The sequence below is a fragment of the Aythya marila genome, assembly GCF_965140915.1.
Source record: "Aythya marila genome assembly, chromosome: 5".
NCBI classification, from domain to species: Eukaryota; Metazoa; Chordata; class Aves; order Anseriformes; family Anatidae; genus Aythya; species Aythya marila.
In genome coordinates, this window is record NC_139046.1 from 40,135,328 (window position 1) to 40,161,253 (window position 25,926).

Consider the following 25,926-nt stretch of genomic DNA (forward strand, 5'->3'; position numbering starts at 1 on the left):
ATCTCTTGCCTGCCTTCATGTGGTGCTGATAAAGCTCTTCCTGTACAGTAGAATTCCTGTTTTCCTTTAAGCAACAGCAGGGTATTGGGAATGATCAGGAAAGGGGAGGAGGACAGGCGGAGAATACACTCAACAAAGTAGCACTAAACTATAACATTAACTTTTCCTCACTTATCCCTTTAAATAGCAGCTTCTCACTCTAGGAGAGTCAATACTCAATAAATTAGAAAGCTAGCATGAATGATGTGACTAAAGTACAGTGGTTGAGGTCTTACTTAGCCAAGTTTTGCAAACTTTGTACATCTGTCTTATGTGTTCTCTTTTGTTGTGTTTTATGCATAGCAATGTAGAAAGAATTACATAAAAATCACTGTACGTGTTATTTTATGTAATCACCTGGTGGTTATTCTTGACAATACTCGTAAGCAAACTGTTAGAGTGATACAGCTAGAAAGTCTTTTGAAATGTGTCATATCAATGTGTGTGTGTGTGTGTGTTGAGGGGGTAGGGAGTAGAAACATCTTCCCATTAAAATGGTTTTTCAGAAGTAGTTTGCTTCTTCCCCACAACTTTGCATTTGCTTGAAGTTTTTTCCACCACTCAGACTAGTGAGAAAGAGGGTAGGGTGAGAGGGCATGTTTCTCTCCCATGTGCATTCTCTACTTTTTGAAACAGCTTCCCTCCTCTTCCTCTCCCCTCCCATCTCTCACCAGTCTACAAAAACAAAGTATGGGGAGGTAGTTTATAGGCCAGCGAGCCCAATCCTCATGTGAACACCTAGTATCATAAACTGTGCAGGTCAGTTGATGTTTTCCCCCCAGCCCCCTGTTGCTCATTAAGAAACATATACATTTTTTTCCCGTCAAATATTCTTCTGCAGTGCTATTAAAACAATTAAATCCAGATAACTCTTTGGAAAGTTTAAATAAATAAATAAATAAATATCTGTCCTTTATTTTACCAAATAAATCTTTGTACCTCCTCTGTTTGTCTTTGCTAAAGAATTATTACACTGTGCAAACAGTATCAGTGTTTGGCACATTTCACAAATGCTAATGTGTATACTTTTCCCCCCTCCTCCCCTCTTCTCCCGGTTTTCTTTCTGTTCTTCATTTGCTATTGGAATGGGAACTGTGGAAAAAATTCCTTGGCACTCTGACACCAGAATCCTTCATCTTGGAGAGACCATGATGATGCAACCTCAACGCACTCGGCAGGCACACCGGGGCCCTCCAGTGGGGGCCATGCTTCCCAGAGTGGAGACAACAGCAGCGAGCAAGGTAAAAGGTCAAACTTTCCCTGTGCAAAGTAGGCATGACTAAAATAACTCCAGCTTTTTTTATTATATCAGTACATCTGCCTTAGAGTAAACATGGAGTGGCAGACTTGCAGTATAATCAGCTGTAACTTAGGGAGATGGTATTTCCTTTTCTTAACCCACTTAGCTACATTTTATTATTATTTCAAAGTGAAATATCTAATCTTCAAACAAGCTTTATAATAACAATTGATTAGTTCTGCCAATTCCTTTACAAATTTGGTTATCTACAGTTTATTTTTGTGTGGTGTAAGTAAATATAATGACATACTCTCCGGCTGTGATGCAGTTTTTTGAGCTGAGTTATAAATGGAGAATTTAACCTGTAGTTTTAGTTAGGGAAAAGATTCCTATATGAAGTTATCATCAAGCCACTAAATTAATATGAAGTAGATGCAAAACCCAAATTAGACAGAAGAACATTTCTTGCAATGTTTACTTACTTCTACAGACTCATTTCTGCTTCTGAAAATCTTAGTTCAGAATGATAAATAGAGATGTACCTGAACCACAAAACCTTTGTTATATCTATGCGGTGAAGCCCTTCTCTCTGTTTCAGGAGGTTTGATTATTGTTTTATTTTTTTTGTGTGTTTTATTTCCTACTGCATTGCACCTTGTGTGTGGTCATCTGCATCCATGCTGAGTGAGTGTCAAAGGCTGTCATCTTGATATGATTGCGTTTTACACTCACCTGTTAGAAGTGTAAGTGGCTCCAGAAGGTATGAGACTCAAACCTCAAGTGCTAAAGAGTAGGGTAAAGATGGTCTACTACCACTCTTGGAACCTGACTCAGAATTATGATTTTTAAGAGCAAAGTTTATGGTAAGCTCCATTCTTGTTTCTCTTTGTTGTCATGCTATGCCTCAGCTAGCAAGTGCGACACTACCTTTATTATGCCTTGTGATATGCTCCCTCCACCTTCTGCATCTGCAATGTTTTGCCACTGCTTTTTCCCTCACTTGGTGGTTACATGTACCCAGCACAGCCAAATGACAAACCCGTGATCCAGCTAGCCATGTAGGATCCCAGACTGGGCAGCTGAGCAGCCTTCAAGGCTACTTACTGCTTCTGCTGTTGGCTTCACGCTGCAGGGAGCTTCCGCCGCAGAACATGGCTTGGTGCCACGCTGAGCCGGCTGAGCTGGTGTGCCATTTCACATCTCTCACATGGCCGCTGCCTGGCACGGAGCTGGAGCCTCTCCTCTTTCTCACGGTCTGGTGTCCCACCCCCTGTGGCTCTAGCAACCTGCAAAGTTTGTCTCTGGTGTAGCAGTTTGGGTTTGTCTCCTATTTGTACGACTTGTTTATGCAGTAGTAGTCTCTGCTGCCATGGCACAGGGCATGATCTGTGTCCAACATGAGTCACTCAGGACTTTTCTGTGTGCCTGACACAAGGTCCAGCATGAACTCTTGCAGTTCAGTGGCTCCTGAAAGGGAGAGCCTGACTAATAATCAACAAACCAGCATTACAGCTGGCCATAGGCTTTACTGTTGATGAAGCGTTTACACTTTGTACTATGGTTAGGATATTTGACATAGCAGAAGATCGTTTATGTACTTAAAAATGATTCTTCTGAGTCACCTGTGACTGTGTTCATTCCACCCTTAGGTAAGAAATTTGTTCAGCCCTATATCTCTACTCTGTCCCAGCAAACCTTATAAACTGAAAGTGTTCCTTCATCAAGCTATACTTGATGTAAAGGAATCCCTTGGAGTGACATCCAGGGATCTTGCATTTCATTAGACAGTCTGATCTTTTGCCATGTAAGTCAGAGTACAGGGGAAATATTCCTAAGCATGAGAAAAAACAGTTGATTACAACTATGTGACCTTCCCATTGGAAACTGAGGTTCCTGGCAATATATAGGACTTAAACCTGTTATGCTTACATCTGCAGAAGATGAACGGTTGCTGAAGGGCCAAATCTGTCACCAGTGTTGCCTGGTCTAGCAGAGTGAAACATTGCTCATATGCTTCCCTTTGTACTCAGTTGGGCCTTTTAAAAGGAAGCAGTCGTCCAGTGGCAAATCAGCATTCCTCTCAGCTGCTGGCAGCTGAAAGATGTATGATCGTACAGTGCAGGCAAAATTCCCATTGGAGACAGCTTTGGATTGTTCTTCCTCCCTCAACCCTGGGAAAGACTAGAAAGAGGGAGGCCTAGTGCAGAGATCTGTATTGAATTTTCCCTACAGTTCCTTGAGGGGGGCAGGGTCTACTTTATCACTGCTGAACTGTCAGGGAATCTGTCTCAGCCACTCCTAAGGCTGGTGGAATGCCCTCTTGGGCTGTTCTGGCGTAGCTACTTGTTTGGGTCAGCTTGGTTCCCCTGTAGTTTCATTAAGACCTTCCTCCAGTGTTGTATTCCACTTGCCCCAGAGGATTTATTGGGAGTGGGAGCTCAGTAATGAGTCTTAGGTTATATTAGCAACCTTTGGGCTTTTCCACTGATGCCTGGTGGCAGCAGAGATTGATTCAACTAGACTCAGTCTCTTCTGGCTCTTGGGAGCTCTCTTTCCATGTGTCTCTGCTTTTGCCTTAAGTCTATGACATACAGCTCATGATTTTTAGGAGATGGAAGTGAGACGGGTGAGTGATGACATTACTTCATGCGGAGAAAGTCTGCAAAAACAGATCTATTACATAAAATAATCTATCCATAATTCCTGAAGTTGGAACCAAAAAAAGCTGTAGGCGTTTTGGCTGCTCATGGAGGACAGTTTCTTCATGACAATGCATGACTGCCATTCTGGCACCATAAGGGTTAATTTAGTCAATGTTTGATATCAGAAACACTGGCATTGACAGGGTTTAGGAAAAGGCCTTCAGGCAGTAAATGTTGAAAGATTATCCTAATTTTATTAGTGGTGAATATCTATGTTGTTCTTAACATGTCACCTCACTTGTTCAAGAGAAAACTAAGCTATACAACATATTGATCATCTAACAAACCTAAGTACTAGTGACCTGTAATCTACCAAGCATTTATTGACTTTACCCCAGTTCAGATCCACAAATGCAGATCAATGCCATGTAATAATATTTTAGAGATCAGTAATTATGCAGTAGGTATGATTCTCTTTCCCCCTGTCCTGGAAAGAGTTAAATATATCCAATAATAAAAATAAAATACTCTAAACATCTTACAGAGGAGAAAAAGGAGAAGCTGATTTAATGGTCTAATGAGGCCATCTTCCAGAGACTTGTTTTGTGTAGGGCTTGCTTTGACCTTTCGCTTTGCTCAGGAGCCCAACGCTTCATTTTTCACATTCTTGCAATTACGTTAACGCTTCAAGCATTTCTGACTCCAAGTCAGCTAGCAACACCAGGCATAACTCAACACTGTGAGTTTTTCTCCTCTCTGTAGATTCATTAACAGGTCACCGGGGTCCCAACTGAAATTTAAAACTGACTGGTTCTGTTGGGTTAGCTGAGTTATAGCAAGGGAGATGGCAGGAAAGGGGCTGAGAGCAGGGGAGGAGAGAGAGAAGACCCAGGGGTTTTTGTTGCGGAATATATGTGTGAAAACCCTAAGCGGAAGATTAAAAGGTGTGTGCAGCTTTATCGTCCACCCTCTCCTTTGGGGGGGGAGGGAGAGAGGAAACAGATCTGAAAGGCTTTCGGGGTATTGTATTTTCCTGATTCTCTGTGAGACAAAGTGAAAAAGGCCCTTACACGCAAGGCTAAATGACTTCTAGAGTTCTGCATCAGTTTGTACCACAGTGATGGATATGTCGCTCCCAGACTTTAATTCCTATTTAATCTCTTTATGGGATATTTCAAATAATGAATATGGCAGTTTATGCATGAAAAGTGGGAAATAAATCTTTTTAAGGTTTAAAAACATGTGGTCTACAGGAAAGCACCAGGGAATAGTTTCGGTTTCATACTTTATGATACAAGGATTGTATACCTGATTTGTCAGATTCCTAGTTCAGTCACCAAAAGGGCCTGATCCAGTGAAGTCAGATGGAGGCTGTGGTTTTTCAGGACCTTTCAGGAAGTTCAGCACCTTTTAGGATTAGGTCTGGGGTGATAAGCTTGACTGTAAGTGAGAAGCCAGAGACAGGAAGCTACTTTTGGGTTATATAGCAGTAAAGGTAATAAATGAGCATCAAATCCAGTTTGCCTTCATACAAGTAGTTCATTTTTTTCTTTTTTTCATGTAGCTACTTGTGCTGAATGAAGAGGATCTTTATATACAATACCTGAGGACTACTATCTAGGCCAATATCTTAAAGGAGTTTTGAGCCCTTTTTGTGATAGCTAGATGTTTGTCCCACAGATTTGTCCACGATAGTTTTCTGGGGCAAAGACTCAATATCAGGTTCATGGCAAAGTCAGATGCTAGCTGAAATCACATGTATTAGTCCTAGGTTATGCCTCTGGGTTGATGCATGTTGGAAAAATTAGATGGCATATTTCTTATTTATATCTTTATGTAATATACAAATTTATGAAAGTAGCTCATAACAACAGGATGGACCTTCAGGCATTAAAACCACATAAAGCTTAGAACCAAACTCTAACAGGCAGAAAAAGGAAAAAAAAAAAAAAAAAAAAAAAAGAGAGAGAGGGGTAACAGCAACAACAATAATAAATATTTTTAATAATAGGAATTAACATATTCATATGAAGTCTTGGAAGTTTAATATACTAAAAGTAATACTACAACTTTTTTTTTCCCTGTATGTATAGGTGAGCCTGCTGAGGCTAGCTAGCATGCATATTCATTATAAGGATTCAGAATATATTTTTATTTCTTTGTATTTTTATATGTAAATCTATAGGGCACAGTTTTACTAGAAGAGAACTGTCTTTTGTAAGAAAGAAATTTCCTTATAGAAAGGTCCAAACATCCAGACTGTGAAAAATCAAACTTCCTAATGAATAATGTTTCACTGGAGATGCATTGTTTCAGAAGGCACAGCTCTCATGAAGGTGAACTGTATGAAGTATGAAAAACTCTTAAAGAACAATGAATTTTTTCAGCTGAGGAAGATACAGGAAGAGAATAGCCCTTATTAATTCATCTTCTCCTTTCAAGTTTGAGGGGCCCATCCTTGTGTTGATATGTATGAGTAATTCCCATTAATGGTGATGGGAGTTACGCATGTGCACTGACAGAAGAATAGACCCCTTAGTGTTCAAAGCACATGAAATTTACATTTTTTCCATTGCTGTAATTGAGATGTTGACAAATTGGAGAATATTGATGAGCCTTTGTTTTAAGTATTTCTTGCCAAGTTTGTTTTATTTTTTCATGGTTTGAACAATGGTGTGGGTTCAGCAGCAATGAATAATCAGGGTAGAGTAAAGATAACTTTGTATTTCAATATTTTGATGTGCCAATATGAAATAAATTGTCTTAGGCAAATGGAATATGCTGTTTTAATCATTAGCTATGCATGAAAGAAAAATTGATGTTGACATCTTTGCTGTAAAATCGTTGTAATGGGGCCTTCCTTACAATTCATTTTTGTAAAATTCATTTTGTACATTTTGCAGCAATTGAACAATCCCTGCACTGTGAATAGGCAGAATTCCCAGAAATACTGAGACAGTTGGCCCAGTAACTGCTGAGCTCACACTGCACACCACATGCACATTAACCATAATGATGCCAGAACCAGCTTAGCTAAATATAGTCACATTTTAGTATCCTCCCATCTTTTCTTTCCTTCTATTGCATGAACAAATACAGCTTCTTGCAGTTTTTGTTAGATTGGTGGGTTGTGGAAACATTTACATCCCTACTCACTATTCAGTAAGTAGCAGTAAAATTTCATAGTGAATCTTCGCTTCGCTATACTGTTTTCTAATAATCAGGCTGGTGGGAGCTGCAGATTCCTCACCATTTATTAAATTAAAGCTTAGGGTGTGGCAGATTTAAAATATTATGCATGTATTTAACATCCTCACTTCACTCTTAATTTTTAATCCATGAAGTTCTATTTATATTTAGGTATATACAATTAAATCCTCTATCAACATATAAGCATTAGAAAAGATTTACTTCCATTTTTGAATATGTTGTGCAGGGGTTTCAAATGCAGCCCAGGAAAACTCTGTCAATGGAATGTTTTCATAGTGGCAGTAATCTCTTTAAAATAACCCTAAATACAATATGACAGATGCCATCTGGAATAATCTTTTGCTAGTTCCTTTCAACTTTTATTTTTTCCTACAGCTAAGTTCATCTAAAACTGGTCCCTTACTCATGTGGTAAATGCAGTGGACTCTTTCCTCCCTTGTATGCACAAATGTTCAGAGAAAATAACTTAAGAGGTTGTTACTGTTGAGATGTTTGCCTCTGACTTCATGTTGCTGTTTTTCAAATGCGTGTGTTTATGTATATATTTGTTTATACATTTGTATTTCAAAATGGAAAAGGTAGGATTCCCCCTTAGGCTACTCTTTCCCTCTCAGATCCTACTCAGCCTAACCCAATTTGCCTCCGAATGTTAGATAACATCCCATTTGCTAAATTATAATTGTATGCTTGTTACAATATTAATGGTTTCATAATGCAATGCATTCAAACATACAGTAGCAAGTGCTTAAATGTCTTCCTGTGTTGTTACAGACTGACTAATTCCTTCCTATATGTGCCAAATTATTTGAAAGATCTAGTGTTGGAATCTAGATTTTTTTTTTTTTTTAACTTAGTCGTGTAAAAGGATGTCTCTTGATGCCTGTTAGAGTTTAATTTAGAGTAGTAATTAAACTTGAATACTGCCTCATAAACAAAAGATAAACAATAAACCAGCCACATTCCCTGCTGTTTCATAGCTTTCTTTCCCAGATGTTTTAGCCTGATAATTTTTACACAGTGAACTACCTAGCAAAGAATGCTATGGACAGAGGTCAAAGCCTAGTTCTTTGTAATGAGTTTTTAAAAAACTTTTCTACAAATGAAGTACTGTAGAATTTTCCTTTGTGTAGCTGATAAAATTCTAAGATAGAGAAGGTCACTCAATTAATTGACTTAGCAATTCTCTCTGTCTTGTTTAAGATGGCACTAATTTAAAAACAAAACTTTTTTTTTTTCCTTTTTACTGTTGATGACCAAGGAATGTTGCTGTTCCTTAATATTACTGTGTATGGGCAGTATGTTAAAGTCTTCTGCCATCCTTAATAAATAAAAAGTACCTGTACGGGAGCTGCTCTCTCTCAATGTTGATTGTGAATAGCTATGGAAATGTTCATAGTGGAGCACTTCTAATGTTTTTAGATGCCGCCTCAGGCTGCTGGAGCTTGCCTGTCCATTTCTGGACCGCTCCAGTGTCAGCCATGATCTTTCTAATTGCCAGGTAGGAGTGGGCCGCTTGTCTGCAGAAGCCATGTTATTTTCACTGGGTGGGGTAATTACTGAAAGCTGAGAATAGCTGCACTAAAGACACAGGGATACTTTCATGATCCCATTAGCATAAGAGTGGGTAAATTATTCATGCCAAGTGAGGATTCTATGGGGAAAAGTATAGTTAATGCACATAGTTTTTAAATGTATCCCTTTCTGCTCTGAGACTAAATTCTTGTTGGATTCAGTTCTCAGACATTTACGGGAAAGCTCTAGTGGCATGTTAGACGCAGTTCATCTCTCTCTGTTTGCAGCGCTCTCAATAGAGACCATCTGGCAAAGAGCCAAAAGGTGATTAAACAAAATGATCAGCTCTTGTTGCTGTGTTACATGTCCAATACTCTGGATTAAAAAACATGACCCACAACAGTCGGCTAACATCATCTCTTTTTTTTTCCCTTTTCTCCCCCCCCCTTCCCTTCCCCTGTAAGAATTCAGATGGTCCACAAATGTCTATGCCATCTTTGTGTCCTTATGGCCCATAATCATGAACAGGTTGTGCAAATGGCTCTTTCTGTAACACGGTCTGTTCCAGCAGCATAGAAACATTTCATATTAATTGGGTCAGTCTAATGTTCATAATGACATGGGGAAAAATTACCCAAATGTGTTCTTATAGTAAACACTTAAAATGTGTCTTTCTGCTATTAGAAAGTGAAATTTGACATCAGGCTCATGTGGCTGATTTATTTTTTAAGGCTGAAGAAAATCAAAGCATGACACTGTCATCTGCTGAAAATAGTTTAAAGTCCCTTCTAAGCAAACAAAAAGGAGAGGGAGGGGGAATGAGCTGTGGTTTAACACCACAATCAGGGATGAATTTACAGTGCTATTCAGAAGAGTACTCCCTTATCATAAACAAGCTGATAATCACACTGAATCTAACTCCCAATTAGCTCTTTCCTCACTCGCAGAGATCAGCATACATGTTCTCCTTAAGCCATGATATGTTGCTGTTGAGTCAGACAGAACATTTGTATACCTTATGTCATATTCAGAATTTAAGGATTAATGCTATATATTTACCAGAAAACCCAGCTAATCAGCAAGGTAATTTTTCAAACCAATCACTTCAATGTCTGAGTTAAGGTAAAAATGCCAAGACTGTGAATAGGGGACATATGTATCTTATCTTTTTGGGGTTGCACCAAATGCCAAGTACTAGCGTAAATTCAACAGAAACCAGACATTGTTGGAAAGTAATTAAAGAAATATTGAAATTAAACCTACCATATGAGTGAAATATTTGTAGGCCTGCTTTGTTGCGTACATAGCAATTTGCATGGAATTGAACAGTGTTTTTCTTTCTCTTGCTTCCTGAGCTGTACTTTGCTAAAAACCATGGAGGAGTCACCTCTGTGTATTCAGTATCAGGATCATCTTTGTACCGAGAATGCAGTCCAAAATCAGCAGGTTTACTTAAATGAGAAATTTATTTAAAATAAACAAATAAAGCCTTCAAACCTATGCCAAGAAAAATCAAATTCCACTTTTGAAATCTAAAAAGACCTACAGATGCTGTCAGCTCTCCTTACTGTGCAAGGTGAAAGCAATAGGTAAAAGCTGCAGATGTGTCCGGAGTGCTCCTCGGGGTGGGAGGGGGGGGTAGGAGGGTGGGGGGAAGCGAGGCTCCCCCGGCATCAGCACTGTGTGGCAGATGAAAGGGACCCACATAGCCTTGGGGGTCTTAAGGCTATTACAGGGCAACTCATGCTCTGTTATCATGCTGATTTTCAATTGATTTTTGGCTGTACAGTACTTGTTGAAGGCCCTCTGGAGTATCAAACACTGCATTATGGCACTACACATTGTAATACGTGTGCCTTTTGTCTTACTGTCTTTACTTTGCCTGTGATAACCATTCTGCAATTGCTCCGGCATCTGAGGATGTTTTATATCTGTGGAAGAAGAACAGGTGAAAGAAATCTGACGGCCATTTTTAGTTGTCTCTTAATGTGGTGTGACATCTTTGTTCATAGTTCTAAATTTTCAAATCAAAATGATTTTAAATGACTACAAAACCTTGTTTTTAACTATACAATTACTTCTCATTTAAGTGACTTATCACAAGGTACCAATCAACCCAAGTCTGAGGTCTAAATATAATGTCTTCTTTCTCAAACTTGCTGTATGATTCCTTACATAACTGGTATTAAAGACTGTAAAATAGGAGCTGAAGTTGCAGTTATCTTTCCATAGGCTGAAGTGAGTAATTTCACCAACTTTCTAGCTTCTCCTTTCTTCACTTAAATGATTGTATCTCTCAGGCAGGTTTTTCTTTCACTGAAAATCAAGTGATCTACACATAAGCCTTGATAGGCTGAGTATTTTTAAAATCAGATCACTAGCTAAAGATTTGTGATATTGTCTTCAAAATAAATGCTTACCATTTAAACCAGCATTTTCTACTACACTAGCTTGTGTAAATCCTCACGCATACACTGAAAGATGTGAATGAATGTTTAAAAGTCTTTACAAGAATAAAAATGTACATGTGAAAATGCATGCAGAAACTTAGACTTGCAGTTTTCTGGTCTAAATTAGCACGTGGTGTTATGGGAATTACAAGAGAGAAGTATAGCTAGTTGCATGTGCCTGCAGCCTTAACTACCTTGCTAGCTGCAGGCCTGATCCAAAGAACAAGCACGATCACCAGGAAGACATCTGTTATTTCGGTGCCCTGCCTGTATTTCCTCATTTTGTTGCCATGAGGTAAGGATATAGATATCTGCTCAAGAGCGGCATCTGCAGAATTGAATTCAGTAGGGCCCTGTGTAAGTTGCTCTCCGTTGTGCTTTCTTCCCCGTCTGTACAATGGGCACAAGCATAATTAAATGTTACACAAATGCTATGAATTGGTCATTTGTTCATCTGTTGAGCAATGGACTGCTCTTATAGTCCAGGAATGCAGGGTTATGTAGAAAAATCAAGTATGTTCTAATATTGGCTTTTATCAATTTCATAATGGCAGCACTGTATATACTGTATTTGTAAATTGTATTGTTTATTTAAAAAATTTCCCTTTTTTCAACAAAGGTGAAAAGAGGTGAATGAAATACTCATGATATTTAAATTTGTATTTTTTAACGTAATAAGACTTAAGTGAGTAAAGAAAGATGATATGGATCACATCAACAATTTCTAAATGATATTTATATAAACACGAGAAGTCTAAAGTGATACTTCTAATGTTTTAAAAAAAAATATTCTATCATTACGTGTATATCTTCCTTTTGTATTTTTTTTTAATTATTTTCTCCCCACAAACAAGTACAGTAAACATAGACCAAGGAATACTTGATTTGTTGCCATTTAGGTGTTAGGGATCCAAGGGTAATATTGGCTTAGAACAAGATTGTGCAATGCACAGTATTTTTTTTTTCCTCAAGGATTTCCTTACTGCTCTAGAGCTACAGAACAGGTTGTGATGTTTAGTGACCTTGCACATCAGTAGTTCTGTCTTTTAAACATGGACATTGATTTTTCTTATCCTGGCATGAGAAGATCTAGCATACCCCCTGCTCTGTTGCCTAAGAGCTTTCAGCATGTACGCAGGCAGTGGTGGCTAAGAATGAAGGCTTAAGGCATCAGAATTGGCAGAGGTATCATAAATAGTATGCTTTATATTTTTTGTTAACTATGAAAAACTGAGTATCCTTTTTGCTGGAGGGTAGAGGGGGATTTAAAATATTTTGTGTAACTATTTTATTATTATTATTGCTTTTAGTCTTAACAAACATACCAGTCTAAATTTAGTCACTTGGTTTTCCACAGAACTTAGAATAACATTTCAAAATGCACTGACCAGGAGTCCTGCTCATAGGACCAAAGATCTGTCTTTTGTTTATGGGCCAGTGGTGGACTTTCCACGAAAGGTTTGAAGAGAGGCAGTGAGAATCAGTTGAAAGCAGTGATTCCTGCCCAGAGGGATAAAGCGGAAGGCACTGTTCCCTTAAGAACTTGATCCATCTTGTGTGGAAATCAGTAGCAATAGTAAGGGTGCTACTGCTTTCACATACACAGAATTTGAGTCAATCCACACAAACAAAAGCAAAGCATTATTCTTCTGTGTTTAAAAACACACATGAACATACACACACGCACACACAAAACCTCTTTATTTTTGGTCAATTCACATAGAAAGTACTGCCACTATGACACACAAGTTCTGCAGCAAGACAGCTATGAGACTTAATTCTTCCTAATACTTCTGATCAAAATTTCATCATGCCTTACATTTTAAGGGACAAATAGTACCAGCTTTTTATTTGCTTATGAAAGTTTTGAATTATTTTTTTTCCTCTAGGATTTTTAAATGTTTAGTTGAGTTTTAGAGGAAAATATAATTATGTTTTTATTTCAGTTCATTTTTTTGAAATACTAACTCTTTCACATCAGTGGGAGATAATTTACTTATGCAGTAAAGTTGAAATTACCTTTAAGGAATTTGACTACTGCTGTTTGATTGCACTTTATATAGTAACTCACCATGCATACAGGTATGTATGGATCTGGAGAAAGTAAATGATTCTTCGTTTTCTATTCTTACATATGGTCAGCTTTTAAGTGACAGCTGTAATGCTCAGCTATCTTTGTGTTGTATATGAATTCACCTTTATCACAGCATTAGGAGCAAACGAAGGGAAATTATCAGGTGGCAGAGTGGTACAATGGCTCAGGTGTCCCTATTTCTGCCTACAGCCAGTGCAGTCAGCACAGTGAGACAAAGTGTTTTCCCTGTGTTCCCCTGACTTCCCAGCTGCTCCAACTCTCAAATCCATTGCAAACCCTTGATCTTACACAAGCTAGCCTAGACTACAGGCTGCATAACTTGTTGAAAGAGCTCAAATTATGTTATGGATGGTTACCTGTGTACACTCTTGGTACTATACATTCCTTATTCACAGGCTATGTTTGGGGTCTTCTGCTATCTTGTATAAACAGAGCACTTGCTGTTACTGACGAGGATTGATGGTGCAGCCAAGGGAGTGAGTGAGGGGAATTCAGCAAATTCTCTATTAAGATGTGATTTGTACCATGACATTTTTTAACAATCCCTGCATTTAATTCTTAAGTAAGTAAAGAGGGCTCCTCCTTATAATCTTGCATTATGCCCACCAACTTATTGTGGCCACACGTGTTTAAGCAATTATATTTGTTTAAACTTTCCTTGGGCTTTTTGATATGCAGCTGTGAGTTGGTCATACCTAGATTTAAGGCAGACCCCATTGGCAGAGAGTTCAGCAGAAGTAAATATAGCAAATAAAAGCACAGAATTTTATTGCAGGACTTAGTGCTAAGCTTTTAAATTATTTACGAATGTAAAATTCAGAAATTCGCATGAATTCCTTGTCTAATTTTACACTCCTGCCTAAAAAGGGTGGAACATTGCTTAAATAGCACAAATCAGAGTTTTTCAGCTTGGAGCTTCCTTCCTAATTCCTCCCACCTCAGATTTACCACTTACTGATGGCTCTCCATTTCGTGGAACTCCTGACCCTATACATCTGCTAAAGGGGATAGTTCAAGATGAACACAGACTCCTACTCAGTACGACTGCAGTGTTCTCTTAGCTCCTACTAGATGCTTGAACAAGCATAGGGCTTAAATGAAATCCTCTAGCTGAGTCCAAATCTGCTCTTATTTAGGGACTAATCCAAAGCCTGTTAAATCAACAGAAAGATTTTGGTTGACTTCAGTGAGCTTTGGATCAAGCCCTTTCTTGCTAATACATCTGAAATCAATGGAGCTACATTGGGCTTCTGCCAATAAAACAGAGAAGAGAAGAAAGGAAAAGGAAAAAAAAAAAAAAAAAGTGATTGTCCTCCTTAATTTATGTGGTACCTAATGCAGTGAGGTCCTGGTGCTGAAGCAGTGCTCCCAAGTGTTTCCCTGATACAATAATAATTTTTTTGACCTGATTACATCACATGGTGCTCATGGATTCCCAGCCAGCTGGGTAAATAATTCAATTGTTTAAAACACCTAGGTATGCTGTGCATCGACCTCATGCCCAAGCATTCTTTCAGTCTTCCAAATGCTTCATATCAGACAATTTCTTGCTAAACATTAAAAGGGAGGGAAATATTTTTTTATTTCAGGGCAAAACAATTACTTTTCATATTTTTATGCTATCAGGTTGTAAAGAAAGCTGTTTAAAATGAAAAACAGTTCACAGAACATGGAAAACTTAATGAGTGTAGTTTCTACTGTCAGTTCACTGCCTTGAGAAAATTATTAAAGCCTTGTGCCTTCTCTACAGTCAAAAGGCTTTTTATCATTTCTTTATTACTACCTTTTACTTTTATTTCTATTTCTCAGAGTTAAACTGAAGTACAGATTATGATTTGTCACTTGTTAACTGGTTAAATGAAGGAATTAGCATTTTGGAGATGGCAAATATTTTTAGTCAAACAAAGGCAAAGGATGAAAAGATCCTATGTGTACATCAGTGTATACCTTCCACTTTTAGAAGTACCTACAGCAACCAAAGTAGGACCTCAGTCTGGCAAGAACTTACACATTGCTTAACTTCATGTACAGCAAGTCCTCATATTGAAATAAAGAGGCTCACAGTAGAGTTAATATTGACCATCTCAGCCTTTGCAGGATTTGTGCTTCAGTGATGAAATAACACTAGGAAGGTGATAGTTCATACAAATGTGAAAATACAAAATCCATACAAATCCAGCTGAACGACACTCTTGGAATCCTGTTCTCTGTAAGCATTTCAGTTATGTAATACATGTGAATACTGGGAGTTCCTTCTCAAAAATTACTTAAAGAAAAAGTCCCTAATTATGTTTTCAATAGGCTTTTTCATTCTGTTCCTAAACTACAAATGTTTTCCTTAAAGAGAAAGCTAGTAAATTTTGTTTGTTCTAACTTACTAGATTTTGATTAAATTTCATGTGCTTCTGAGTCCATACACTTAAGATTCATTTTGTGTATTCAGACGCTTAATTTCTTCTGTGCAAAACATCTGTTACTATGTGAAAGTGCGTTTGAGTAAGAAAAGATTCCCGGTTAATAATTTTTTTTTGGTGTGTGTGTGTTAAATTTAGACATATTTTTCCAGATAAAACAAAGCATTAATTAAGTCTAATGCTTCTTAATATTCTTGCTTGTCTTCAACAGTGCTTTACCCATTTTGCCTAAAATAGTAGATTCCCTTAAGTTTAAAGTATTGCTTGTTTATTTTTTGATTTAGAAATCACCAAAATGCTTAATGCATTTAGCCATCTTTCGTTTTACAGAAACAAATAAGCTGATCTGTGCTAGCATCTCAGCTGACTTTACAACATGGTACCTTTTCATGTACAAAGATGACTGCAGCACTTATACTTCAGTTCAAGAGAGAAGCAACAATGTAGTTTTCCATTAAAAACAAAACAACAACAACAAAAAACATAACAAAGATTATCTTCATATTGAGTATTTTTTAATGTTTTGATTATTTTATTACTTTCTTTCAGTGTGATTAAGGGACCATATCTGAATTTCCCTGAAGTTCACAAACTTTCTTTAGTGACCTTGAGTTAGATGTAGCTGATAAATTTTCTGCCATGCATATCTGCAATGATAGATGAAACATGTTTGTTTAATTGTGAATTGGTTGTCTTAATTATTTTCCTAAGATAGATCTTATTATTCTTAATTGCAGCTTTGACCATACTTTGGCATAAAGTTCTGTCTATGACAAGATTCTTATGAAAGAAGGGTTTTATTGCTTTTCTTCTTTTTTCTTTCTCCTTTTATTTTTTTTAATTATTCATTCATTCTATTAATCTATAACTCAGGCTCAGCTGCAGATTTCCACCTTTTTTAGTTTGTTTTCTGATTCTGAATTTGGGCAGTTACATGTTTCATAGTCAGACCTTTCTAATCTGGTAATTCATCAGTAACTTTCAGAGTTTGGTTTCAAACTCCTCTCTGCTTTCTTGTAAACTAATCCTACAGTCCTAGGACCACCAAAGAGAATGTCATTTTAGCTCGAAGTCCACACTGTCAGAATTCAGGTTTACTGTATGCCAATTAACCCTCCTTTAAGCTCTTCCAAATGGCTATCAATCTGGTTTGTTTAAAAGAAATAAGCTGTCCTTTTATTTTAGAACTAGTAACTAATTTTACATCTTTCTAAAGCAATTTTCTGCATTCTTACCAACTTCACCGATGTGAATGTAAAGTACACAATAGGTCAAATTCTGACTTCAGTGGGAGTTGATGGGAGTGCAGTCTGTACATCTGAAAGCAGAATTGATTCAATCTTTGTGTGCCTGTGCAGAAAAAAAAAATAAATAAAAAATCTTATCTCTATATAATTTGTCTTCATATAATCAGAGAATATATGTTTGAGTTTGTATTTCATGTTATTTTCTCTGACTACCTTACATGAGCTCAGAAGAGATACTTATGTTCTTAACAAGGACGTGTGTATATATATATACATTTCTTCCCTTGTTTATTCACATATAAACATTTTGCATGCTTCCTTAGAGAATTTCCTTGTAAGGTTCAGTTGTTCTTGAGACTGAGAACTTGTCTAGTGCATAATTTGTAAGCTATGCAGAGAGCACCCTCCAGCTGAGGCAAACCTGAGAACAACTCGTTTGGACCTGGATTTTTTATTTTTTATTTTTATATTTTTATTTTGCTTGCCTCTGTAGTGGTCTTGGATATAAGGCTCCTACTCTGAGCTGTGGCTGTAATGAGCGGGGTACACCCATATGTGTCCAGATGTCCAGTGGAGGATCCATGTATCAGTTTTCTGTTCTGGTCTTCTGGCAAACAGCTGTCTGTGATAACATGCTACATTTTATTTTAGATCATTTGAGAAGGATTTTGCTTCTGAACACAAAAAACACACAATACCCTCTGCTCCATTGCCTTCTCAATGTTCATTGGCTACTCTTGTACTGGCTGTTGTGTTTAATGGAAGCAGGGTGTAACACGTATGGCAAAATGAGATGATCTCCAAAAGAGAAGGGAGAATGTCAGCTACACTTCGGGCAGGAATGCTGTGGTTAAATTAAGCCAAAACTCTAGATTTTCGCTTGTGTGCTTCACCTTAATGCTGAGTACAAGCTGTATGTCACACGTTCAGAAGAAAGACTTTTCATTTGTACCAAGCTTTTATGGTTTAAATACCTGACTCAGAAGCTTTGTTCTACTCAGATGTTACTTTTTCTGCCCTTTTATAGTGGTCCCTTAAACAATTTCATACCTAGTACCTTTTTTTAAGACTGCTATGGATATGAAATATTGACATCTCAAAAAGGAAAACAAAAAAGGGATTTTTCAAACTTTTTTAGGCCTTTAACATAGCATTATAATATTTCCTCCTGAGGGAGGAGGGGATCTCTCTATTAGTTACATTAAGTAACCATAAAGGTGTGGGTTTTTGTTGTTGTGTTTGTTTGTTTGTATAGTATGGTAGAGAAAATAGTAGGACATAGCTGGGGAGGTTTAAAGCTTTTAAAAAGTGAATTTTGTAAAATCTGGGGCATGGACAAAGATTTGTCAAATTTTGCTTGAATCAGCCTTCATCTGCTATGAGAAACGGTAGGTCTGTAGACAGGCTATGGCTTTTGTCACGTCCAGGGGAATCCACTGAATCTTGGCCTTCATTTAGGATTCCCTCCTGATGAGCAAATTCCCATGACCGCTTTTGAAGCTTTAAAAGCTTTGGTTTTGTTTTAAAAGGCCTCTGAGCACAGGCAATGTTTTCATAGGCATTTAGAAACAAAAAACTGAGCTTTTAAACCTTCAAACGTCACTGTGGGGATTCACTTCACTTCTCAGCAGACCAAGTCTGAGATAACACCTGCAAGAAGTGTGTGTATGTGCGTGTGGATTTTGTGAAAATCGTGATGCATGATCTCTACTGACCCACAAACGTGACAGTGTGTGTGCGTGTGTATACATCTTATTGTTATGTTTCACTGCTATTCATTTTTAAGAGCAAACTATTATTTTGGTTCTGTGGAATGGCTGATGTGGGTAAGCCTATTTTGTTTTTAGATAGCTTTTCTTTCTTTTCCCAATATATCCTCTGAAGCAAATGCTAACAAATGCTCTTCAGAAGAACAGACTATGTGAAAGTCCCTGATTACGTTTCACTATCAAAAGGGTGTGTTTGTTGTTGTTGTTGTTCTATTTGGTTTTGCCTCAGCCTTACTTTTCTCTTTTACAGTTAACATTACTTGTGCGGTAAAAGGTAGTATTTTGTGAGTACGTGGGTCACAGCATATCTAAACCCGATTGTCATATTAGAAATCCCAGAATCACAGAAGGATTGTGTTGGAAGCAACATTAAAGATCATCCAGTTTCAACGCCCCTGCCATGGGCAGGAACACCTTTCACTAGACCAGGTTGCTCAAATGTATGATAGAAATGAGCAGACAAATCATAACAACAGTCAAATAACAGCAGTATTAATTTGCACTTCTTTTCAATTACATTTTGTTGCATCTTAAATACCATAGGTGATTTTTTTTAATATTTTGGGGGGAAGGGTAAGGGAGTTCTTAGAATTAAGAGTAGATGCTAAGCAAAGATATTAACACTGCTTTTCTTCTGTCCTGTGCTGTTCTCAAAACACCTGTTAAAACAAATATGCACATATTTTGGGATTGATGATACTAACTGGCAAACTTGGCACCAAATCACCTGCTGAAACTAAAATGTTGATGCAGAACATGTGCTTAACTTAACAGTCCATAACCCTGTTTTCAGAACATTGAAATACCTACCCCGAGGAAAGCTCATAAAACTAAGGTCTTTAAAGTTTGTAGATTAGACCAACGAAGCTGCAGTCATTTTTAAGAGCGTGTGTCTTCATTGACTCCCATTAATTCAAGATGGCCAACTGTGTGAAATAAGAGATATAAAAGTACTGAAGGGCATTTTTTGAAAGTGTGCTTTCCATAGGTTCAGTGATTAAAGGAATGAGCAGAAAAATGATGCCTGGAAAAGCAAGCAGGAAGCATTTGGAAGGACTATATATTGCAGACAGTTCTGAAAGAATCTCAGCTCAGTTTCTGAGGGTATTTAATTGAGCTTTTTACAATACATAATGCTTAATTCTTCTAGAAATTCCCAGTGCCCTTAAGATTCTACTGTTTAGGATTAGATTGAGTAATTTGGAATATCTGTAGCTGTGTTTCCCCGTGTGTAACATTCCAGCCATGTCTGTCTTACTTTACTGTTAAATATGTAATTTATAACTAGATAACAATCCTGATAAGCTTGTTTGAATCCATTCTAGAAATAAATTGTTTTGTATTGTGTGTGATAGCTTCAAGCTGCTTTATAGTAACTGTCCTCAACAAGGAAGGAATCTTTGTTATATTATTCATCTGGAGGCACTTGAAATTAAAAAGCTGAGCTACTATAGCAACTAGGACCTATTTTTTTGAAGTGTTCCTGGAGAAATAAACTTTCTGCACCAGGCAAACCTGAATTTGTAATAAATGTATGAACACACATCATTTTTCTTTTTGCACTTGTCCACACAGCGTGCATGTTTGTTTGTTACTTTTAAACAGAAGAAATTAGAATAGGATATATTAAACTGAATAGGATTTGCATCGTTAAATTTTTCTGGCTGCCCAACTTTTCTGACAATTTGCTTGCTATCTTCCATTTCACAAAATGCTTGCATTTTTTGCCTCCAGACTATATTCTTTACTGTTATACACTTTGGAATATAGTACTTTCATTTCTCTCCTTTCTCTCTCTCTCTTTTTTTTTTCTTCTCCCCTGGAATAAACCAGAAACATCTTCTTGTGCAGGGTAATGTGACAGAAAAGGAAAAAAGAATACTTCATCAATGAATTGTGGAGGGTGGGGGGGCAGACTGTTTTTTCTGTGTTCCTTACAGTTTTTGATAATTGAACAAAACAGGCGAAAGAAACAAGTTGCTCTTAACAAGGAAATTATTTGGAAGTGCAACGTGTTTACATATCTCAATGAGAACAATGCATTGTTAGCTGTGACTGCATGCATCACATGATGCAACCTTTTGACAACCGAGTGTCTGTTGGAGACATCTGTGAAGGGTGACCTTTCACCCTAAGGAAGAATGCTCTGAAGGTGGGGAATGCAGTTATCTGTCCTGGCCCACCGTGCAGAGGCTGCCCACTGCCACCCTCGCAGCCGCCTGCTTACGTAGCTCTTAAATACAGATCAGGTGAGCCAAAACTTAGGTTGTCCTGAAAAAAATAGAAAAAAAGGCAACTTTCTTTTACCTTGCTGGGAAGGCAGAAGTTAAGTCAGGGATCTCAGACAGTATGAGATCAGAGTGAGACCCTTAACCTTTATGTAGTCCCATTAACTAATAAGTCACCTGAACAGGAATTGCTAATGTCTGATGTGCCTGCCACTCCTTCAGATCATTTACTTCTGTCAATGACTTGTTACCAGTGTTCTGGAAGCCAGTATATATGCAGCACGCAGGTTCAAATTATAAATTGCAGCATACAGGCACAGGAAGTACCAGCCTTTTTAGGCAGTGGGAAAGGAGAGGAGGAGGGCTTGAGTGGATTGAGGAAGAAACAATAATAATAAAATACATTAATCTGAAAATATTCTCAGTGCTTCTGAGTTTTGTAGAAAAGAAAAATCCCGTGCCCTGGCTCTAATTTGAGAAACTTTCTGTTATCTTGCTCATTTTCATTCACAAGCTTTGATTTCCTAGTACAGGTGACTCTTTGAACAGCAACAACATGTTGGCAATTGCTGCTTCTTGTAGTGTTGTGCTGTGCTGCTGTGTTTACAGTGGTCGTTCACAGACAGCCACCGGCTGCCTTTTGGTCAACAAGGACCCACATCCCTCTTGTTATAAGTGAAGTGGTGGTTTCTTGTCTCACGTGGCTGTAGTGCTTTTTGAATGTGATTTTTTTTTTTTTAAACTTAAATATATGTGTATATATATATATGTATAAGTATCTTTTGGCTGCTAAAACAAAGCTGCAAATATTGCTTCCCAAAAGGTGGAGCAGCTTGAAGAAAACAGGTTACTCCCCCCGCAACACCCTTTAGTCCCACAGAATGACTGCATGCTTCAGCATGGATTTCACTGCTAGTTGGATCCCAGGAGGCCTTATTGAGTGCAGCACTGCTCAGGGAGTTGCAGCTGTATAAAGTGGGGGGGGAAATGTAGTTTGTACGAATTGTTCTTTACCTTGGTTTGGGTTCAGAATGGCAGCTGCACTCCGACTTTGTGTGTGACAGCACAAAGGACAGCAAAAGTGAAAAGCAAGTCAGCAAGTAGAGAGACAAAAGCAACGATCAGCTAATACAGCTCCACATGGCCTAACTAATTTATGAGAAAAAAAACGTTCTGTTCATTGGATCAGCACTCTGAGGAGGCAGGTGGAATTGTAGGAAGTTTTCATTGAGTCTCTGGAGCAAGTAAGGAAGCCACTAGAGATTCTTCTCAGTTTGAACTTTATCAGGGTCTACGCTTAATCAATATGGTATTGGAAAAAGAATTAATTACTAAAGCAGAATAAAACAGCTGCATTTTAAACTAAGGATCCATCAATTCAGTAATCTTCCAGTTACAGGCTAGGTGCCGTGAGGATCATTTTGACTCCATGTAATGAGGAACTGAGGGAGTTTCCTCATGAACAGGCTGGGAATTCACATTAGCCTATTTCAGCTATTTGTCATCAGTACAACTCATTTCTCCCCTTCTGAATTACAATTTGTATTTGATATAATGTCAAACCCACAAAATTCCCATATTCATGGAACTGAAAGCATTAATGCGGAAATCATTGTCACCATGAGAAAAAGTCTTAACCTTCCTGAGCCTCTTTATTCTATAGGCTGCGGCTTGAGTGGTTTCATGCCGGACATACCTCTATTGTGTTCATTGTGAGGGTCAGGGACCTGCCTGTTGAAGAAGCAGTAATTTGAACACAGCCTGTAAATGTTTCATCTGTAATTTCCATAATGGTGAATTTCAAGGAGGGCTGAGAAGGGTTATGGGAGATGAATTAGGTTTTTAGTGAGCTCATTAGGAAGCCAAACAGAGTTTAGACAGCAAGGCGGTGAGTGTGGCTGTAATCAGTTCTGCTCGCTTTGTTCTCTGCCTTCGGGACATTTTTTGAAAACTTCATGGCAGGGGCTGATGAGAATATACTGAGCAGAGGCTGCAATCTGATGGTTGACTTGTTGATTTGTAAACCTCTTAATTCATTTTTTGTTCAATTTAATCTTTTCTTTCTTAAGGAAAATTAGTTGAATGTTAGCCCTCTTTGCACTATTCACCTCTTAAATTATGCTCATTTTGAGGAGCTTGTTATGCCTGAATAAACATGAAATGACTTGGCATTTTCCCATAAGAGGCACACCCATTTTAATACCATGTATTTACCATTCCTGGAAATGTCTCATTAACTTCTGAAAATCTGTGAGCATGATATTTTTGGGCTACTGTAACACACCTCTTGGCAGTCACAGAAGGCAGTTTGGTTAATGCCTCATAATATCCATTTTTATTCTCAACATGAAGAAAGACTCTCTATAGAAAATTGATGCAGTTTGCTCTGCTAATTTTCATGCTCATTCCAATTAATTTAACATGACCCAGATTTTCTTCCTCGGGCTCATCCTGACTAATTAGTAAGGCAACACCTAGAACAAGTTCTGTTTAATAACATTGAGGAACACTAGTTGTGAGTGATTTTGATGCTAATAAAGATATTCACTGATGGGACAGATATTTGATGTCAATTATGGTATGTAATTTAGAAGTCCCAATGTGCTGGATAGAGTATAGGAAGGCTGGCAAATCACTGTGGGAGATAATTTTTTTTTTTTTTTTTTTTTTTTTTGAAGACTTCCAAAGCACCTAGCTGTCCTCAGGGACCAATTAGGGTTTTTTTTTTGTTTTGTTTTGTTTTGTTTTTTTTTGTGTGTGTTTTTTCTTGGTACAACTAGTGGTATTGTCAACTAATTCCTCAGTAATGGGGTGGTGCTGCTACGGAAGTACAATCTGTGAAGCACCAACAGCTAGGGTCCAGGCCTGACTTATTTACTGAACCCTATCACATATGGGAAAAGCAATCATGGGTATCAGAAAACAACACTGGTTGAAGACAAGAGGATGACCTACTCATTTTCTTGATTTAGCTTCTCATTCTTTTTCTTTGACCAGATGAATCAATTTGGTAAGAAATAAATAGGGTTGGAAAAGAGGCTTCATTATTGCTTCATAAATGAATTATGGATGCTGGAATTTCTTATTTCAGAAAAATGGCCCCAGATCTGTACTTCATGTGATAATTCTCTCCTTCACTCTGCAAACCAGGGAGAAGTTATCTGTATCAAAACATGCAGGGCTAGTGCTTATGTAAGTGTCCTCACTGCAGAGCCTGGCAATATGCACAGGTCCTGATCCCTCAGAGCTCTTTGCCTCATCCCTGGGAAAACCAATTAGCTTTTTGTATATTGTCCATGCTGGCAGCACCACAGAGTATGCAGCAGGTGAAGAGGGAGTTCCAAAGAATATTTTGTAATTGAGTTCACTGGAAGTAGAAACAGGAAAGGATAAATCCTGTTTTTTACAAGACCTCTCAGAACAAATTTCCATTTATGCCCCAGGAATCAGATATGAATAAAGACCAAATGAGAATACTATTAACACTTCAGGATTTTGATCAGCCATAGATAAAAAAGCCTGTGTGGCCTCTTTGCTGAAGTTACTGCACTAAGATCTGCTTTTGCTCCTAGTATTGTAGATGAAAATACTCTTCTTTAGCCAAAGGAGAAAAGAAGTGAGGTGTCTTTATGCATCTATTTTGTCACAAGTACTTATGTCCAAGAAACTGAGTTCTAACAGAGTAGTTAAGGACTTAAAGAGCATGTTCTGTGACATTTTAACCCTTTAAGATATGCGTTTTTTGATGAACATGAAATAGTAAACACAAGAACCATACTCAAATTTGAAAAAAATGTAGTGCTTAAATGAGCACAGGAGTGCATTGACAAGTTTGTCTTAAAAGCAATAATATATAACTTTCACTTATTGAAGAACCACCAATTGCTATCAAAAGGAATTTTGTGTATTACTTTTAAAGCAGTTTTCATTGAAAGCTATGTTCCTTGCTCATTTAAGCACTTTTGAACTTTTGAAAATCCTTATCCCTAAAAGTTTTCCAAAGATCTCTTCTTTGTGAGCCCGTAACAGAAAAGGGAATAGAATATCTTGCTTTAGATAAAATGCTCCAATGCTATTAGCATCTCAGTCTTTAGCTGCTGCATAAATCTCTGGTAAGTTTTAAATGCTGACATAATAAAACACAGGTAGGAACTGCAAAAGGGGTTTAATGTCTTTGATGCAAATCTTAATTGCCAAAATACTATTTGGTTTTATATATATATATCTTTTTTTATTTTTAATTTTTCATCTGAGCCCTCTCATTGTCATTATTTCTAAGAGTTTTTTTTGGGGGGGGCGGAGAAGAGAAGGAGATTGTGTGACGTTTACTGTAGTACCTTTAAACTCTGTAGTTTCCAGCTTGGTACCATTAACCAACAGAGAAACTGTTTTTGTGAACAGTCTTGCAGTAAAGAGTCAGAGATGACCATGCCTATGGTGATTCCTAACTGGTGTCAGAACATGACAATTCCTTGTTCTGGGTCAGTGGTGAATACCTCACTCAAATGGTGCAAAGTCAGCCAGTTCTTAATTTTTTATCTCCTCAAGAGTGCATTCAGTGACTTTATCACTGAGAAGAATGACTCCCCTGCCTAGTGTGATCAAGATCTGGAAATGTGCTGCCTCAGCACATTTAGCCTAGACTGCTGCTTGATTGGTGGGGCTTAGATTTGATCTTATGGCATATGTGTCAGTTCTCTAATGGGCTGAGTGAACAGCCTGTCCAGAGCGAAACTCAGCTTTAGCCATCTGAACCTGAATCTGGAAGAGAAGTCTTGTAATTTGCCATGGTTTTTGTTTGGGGATCCCTTCATACAGTCAATCCTATCTCCTCAGATGGAGAGTGTGGTGAGGGCAGTTCTCTGGAGCCCAGCCTGTTAGGTTCTTCCCCTAAATTCAGGAGCACAGGCCAGTCTAGGAAGACTTTGTAGGCACTGCGTATTTGTCTCTGGCAACACTTTCTGCTGCAGTGAAAGACCTGAAACAAAATTTTAGGCTTACGAACAGAAAAGCAAGGCATCAGCTCTCAGAGTGGGGGTCTGTGCTTTTTTACTTTTGTGCCGTGAAGTTCTACACAAAT

At 37.9% G+C, this 25,926-nt stretch overlaps 1 protein-coding gene across 3 annotated transcripts in view; it reads left to right on the plus strand.

Moving 5' to 3' along the window:
* The window catches only part of MEIS2 (Meis homeobox 2), a 172,421-nt gene that overhangs the window by 15,306 nt on the left and 131,189 nt on the right, over positions 1–25,926 (plus strand). For all 3 annotated transcript variants that reach the window (XM_082762584.1, XM_082762582.1, XM_082762583.1), the window contains one exon: positions 1,166–1,280. In XM_082762584.1, the coding sequence (XP_082618710.1) occupies positions 1,166–1,280 (115 nt within the window). The remainder of the gene's footprint in view (positions 1–1,165; positions 1,281–25,926) is intronic.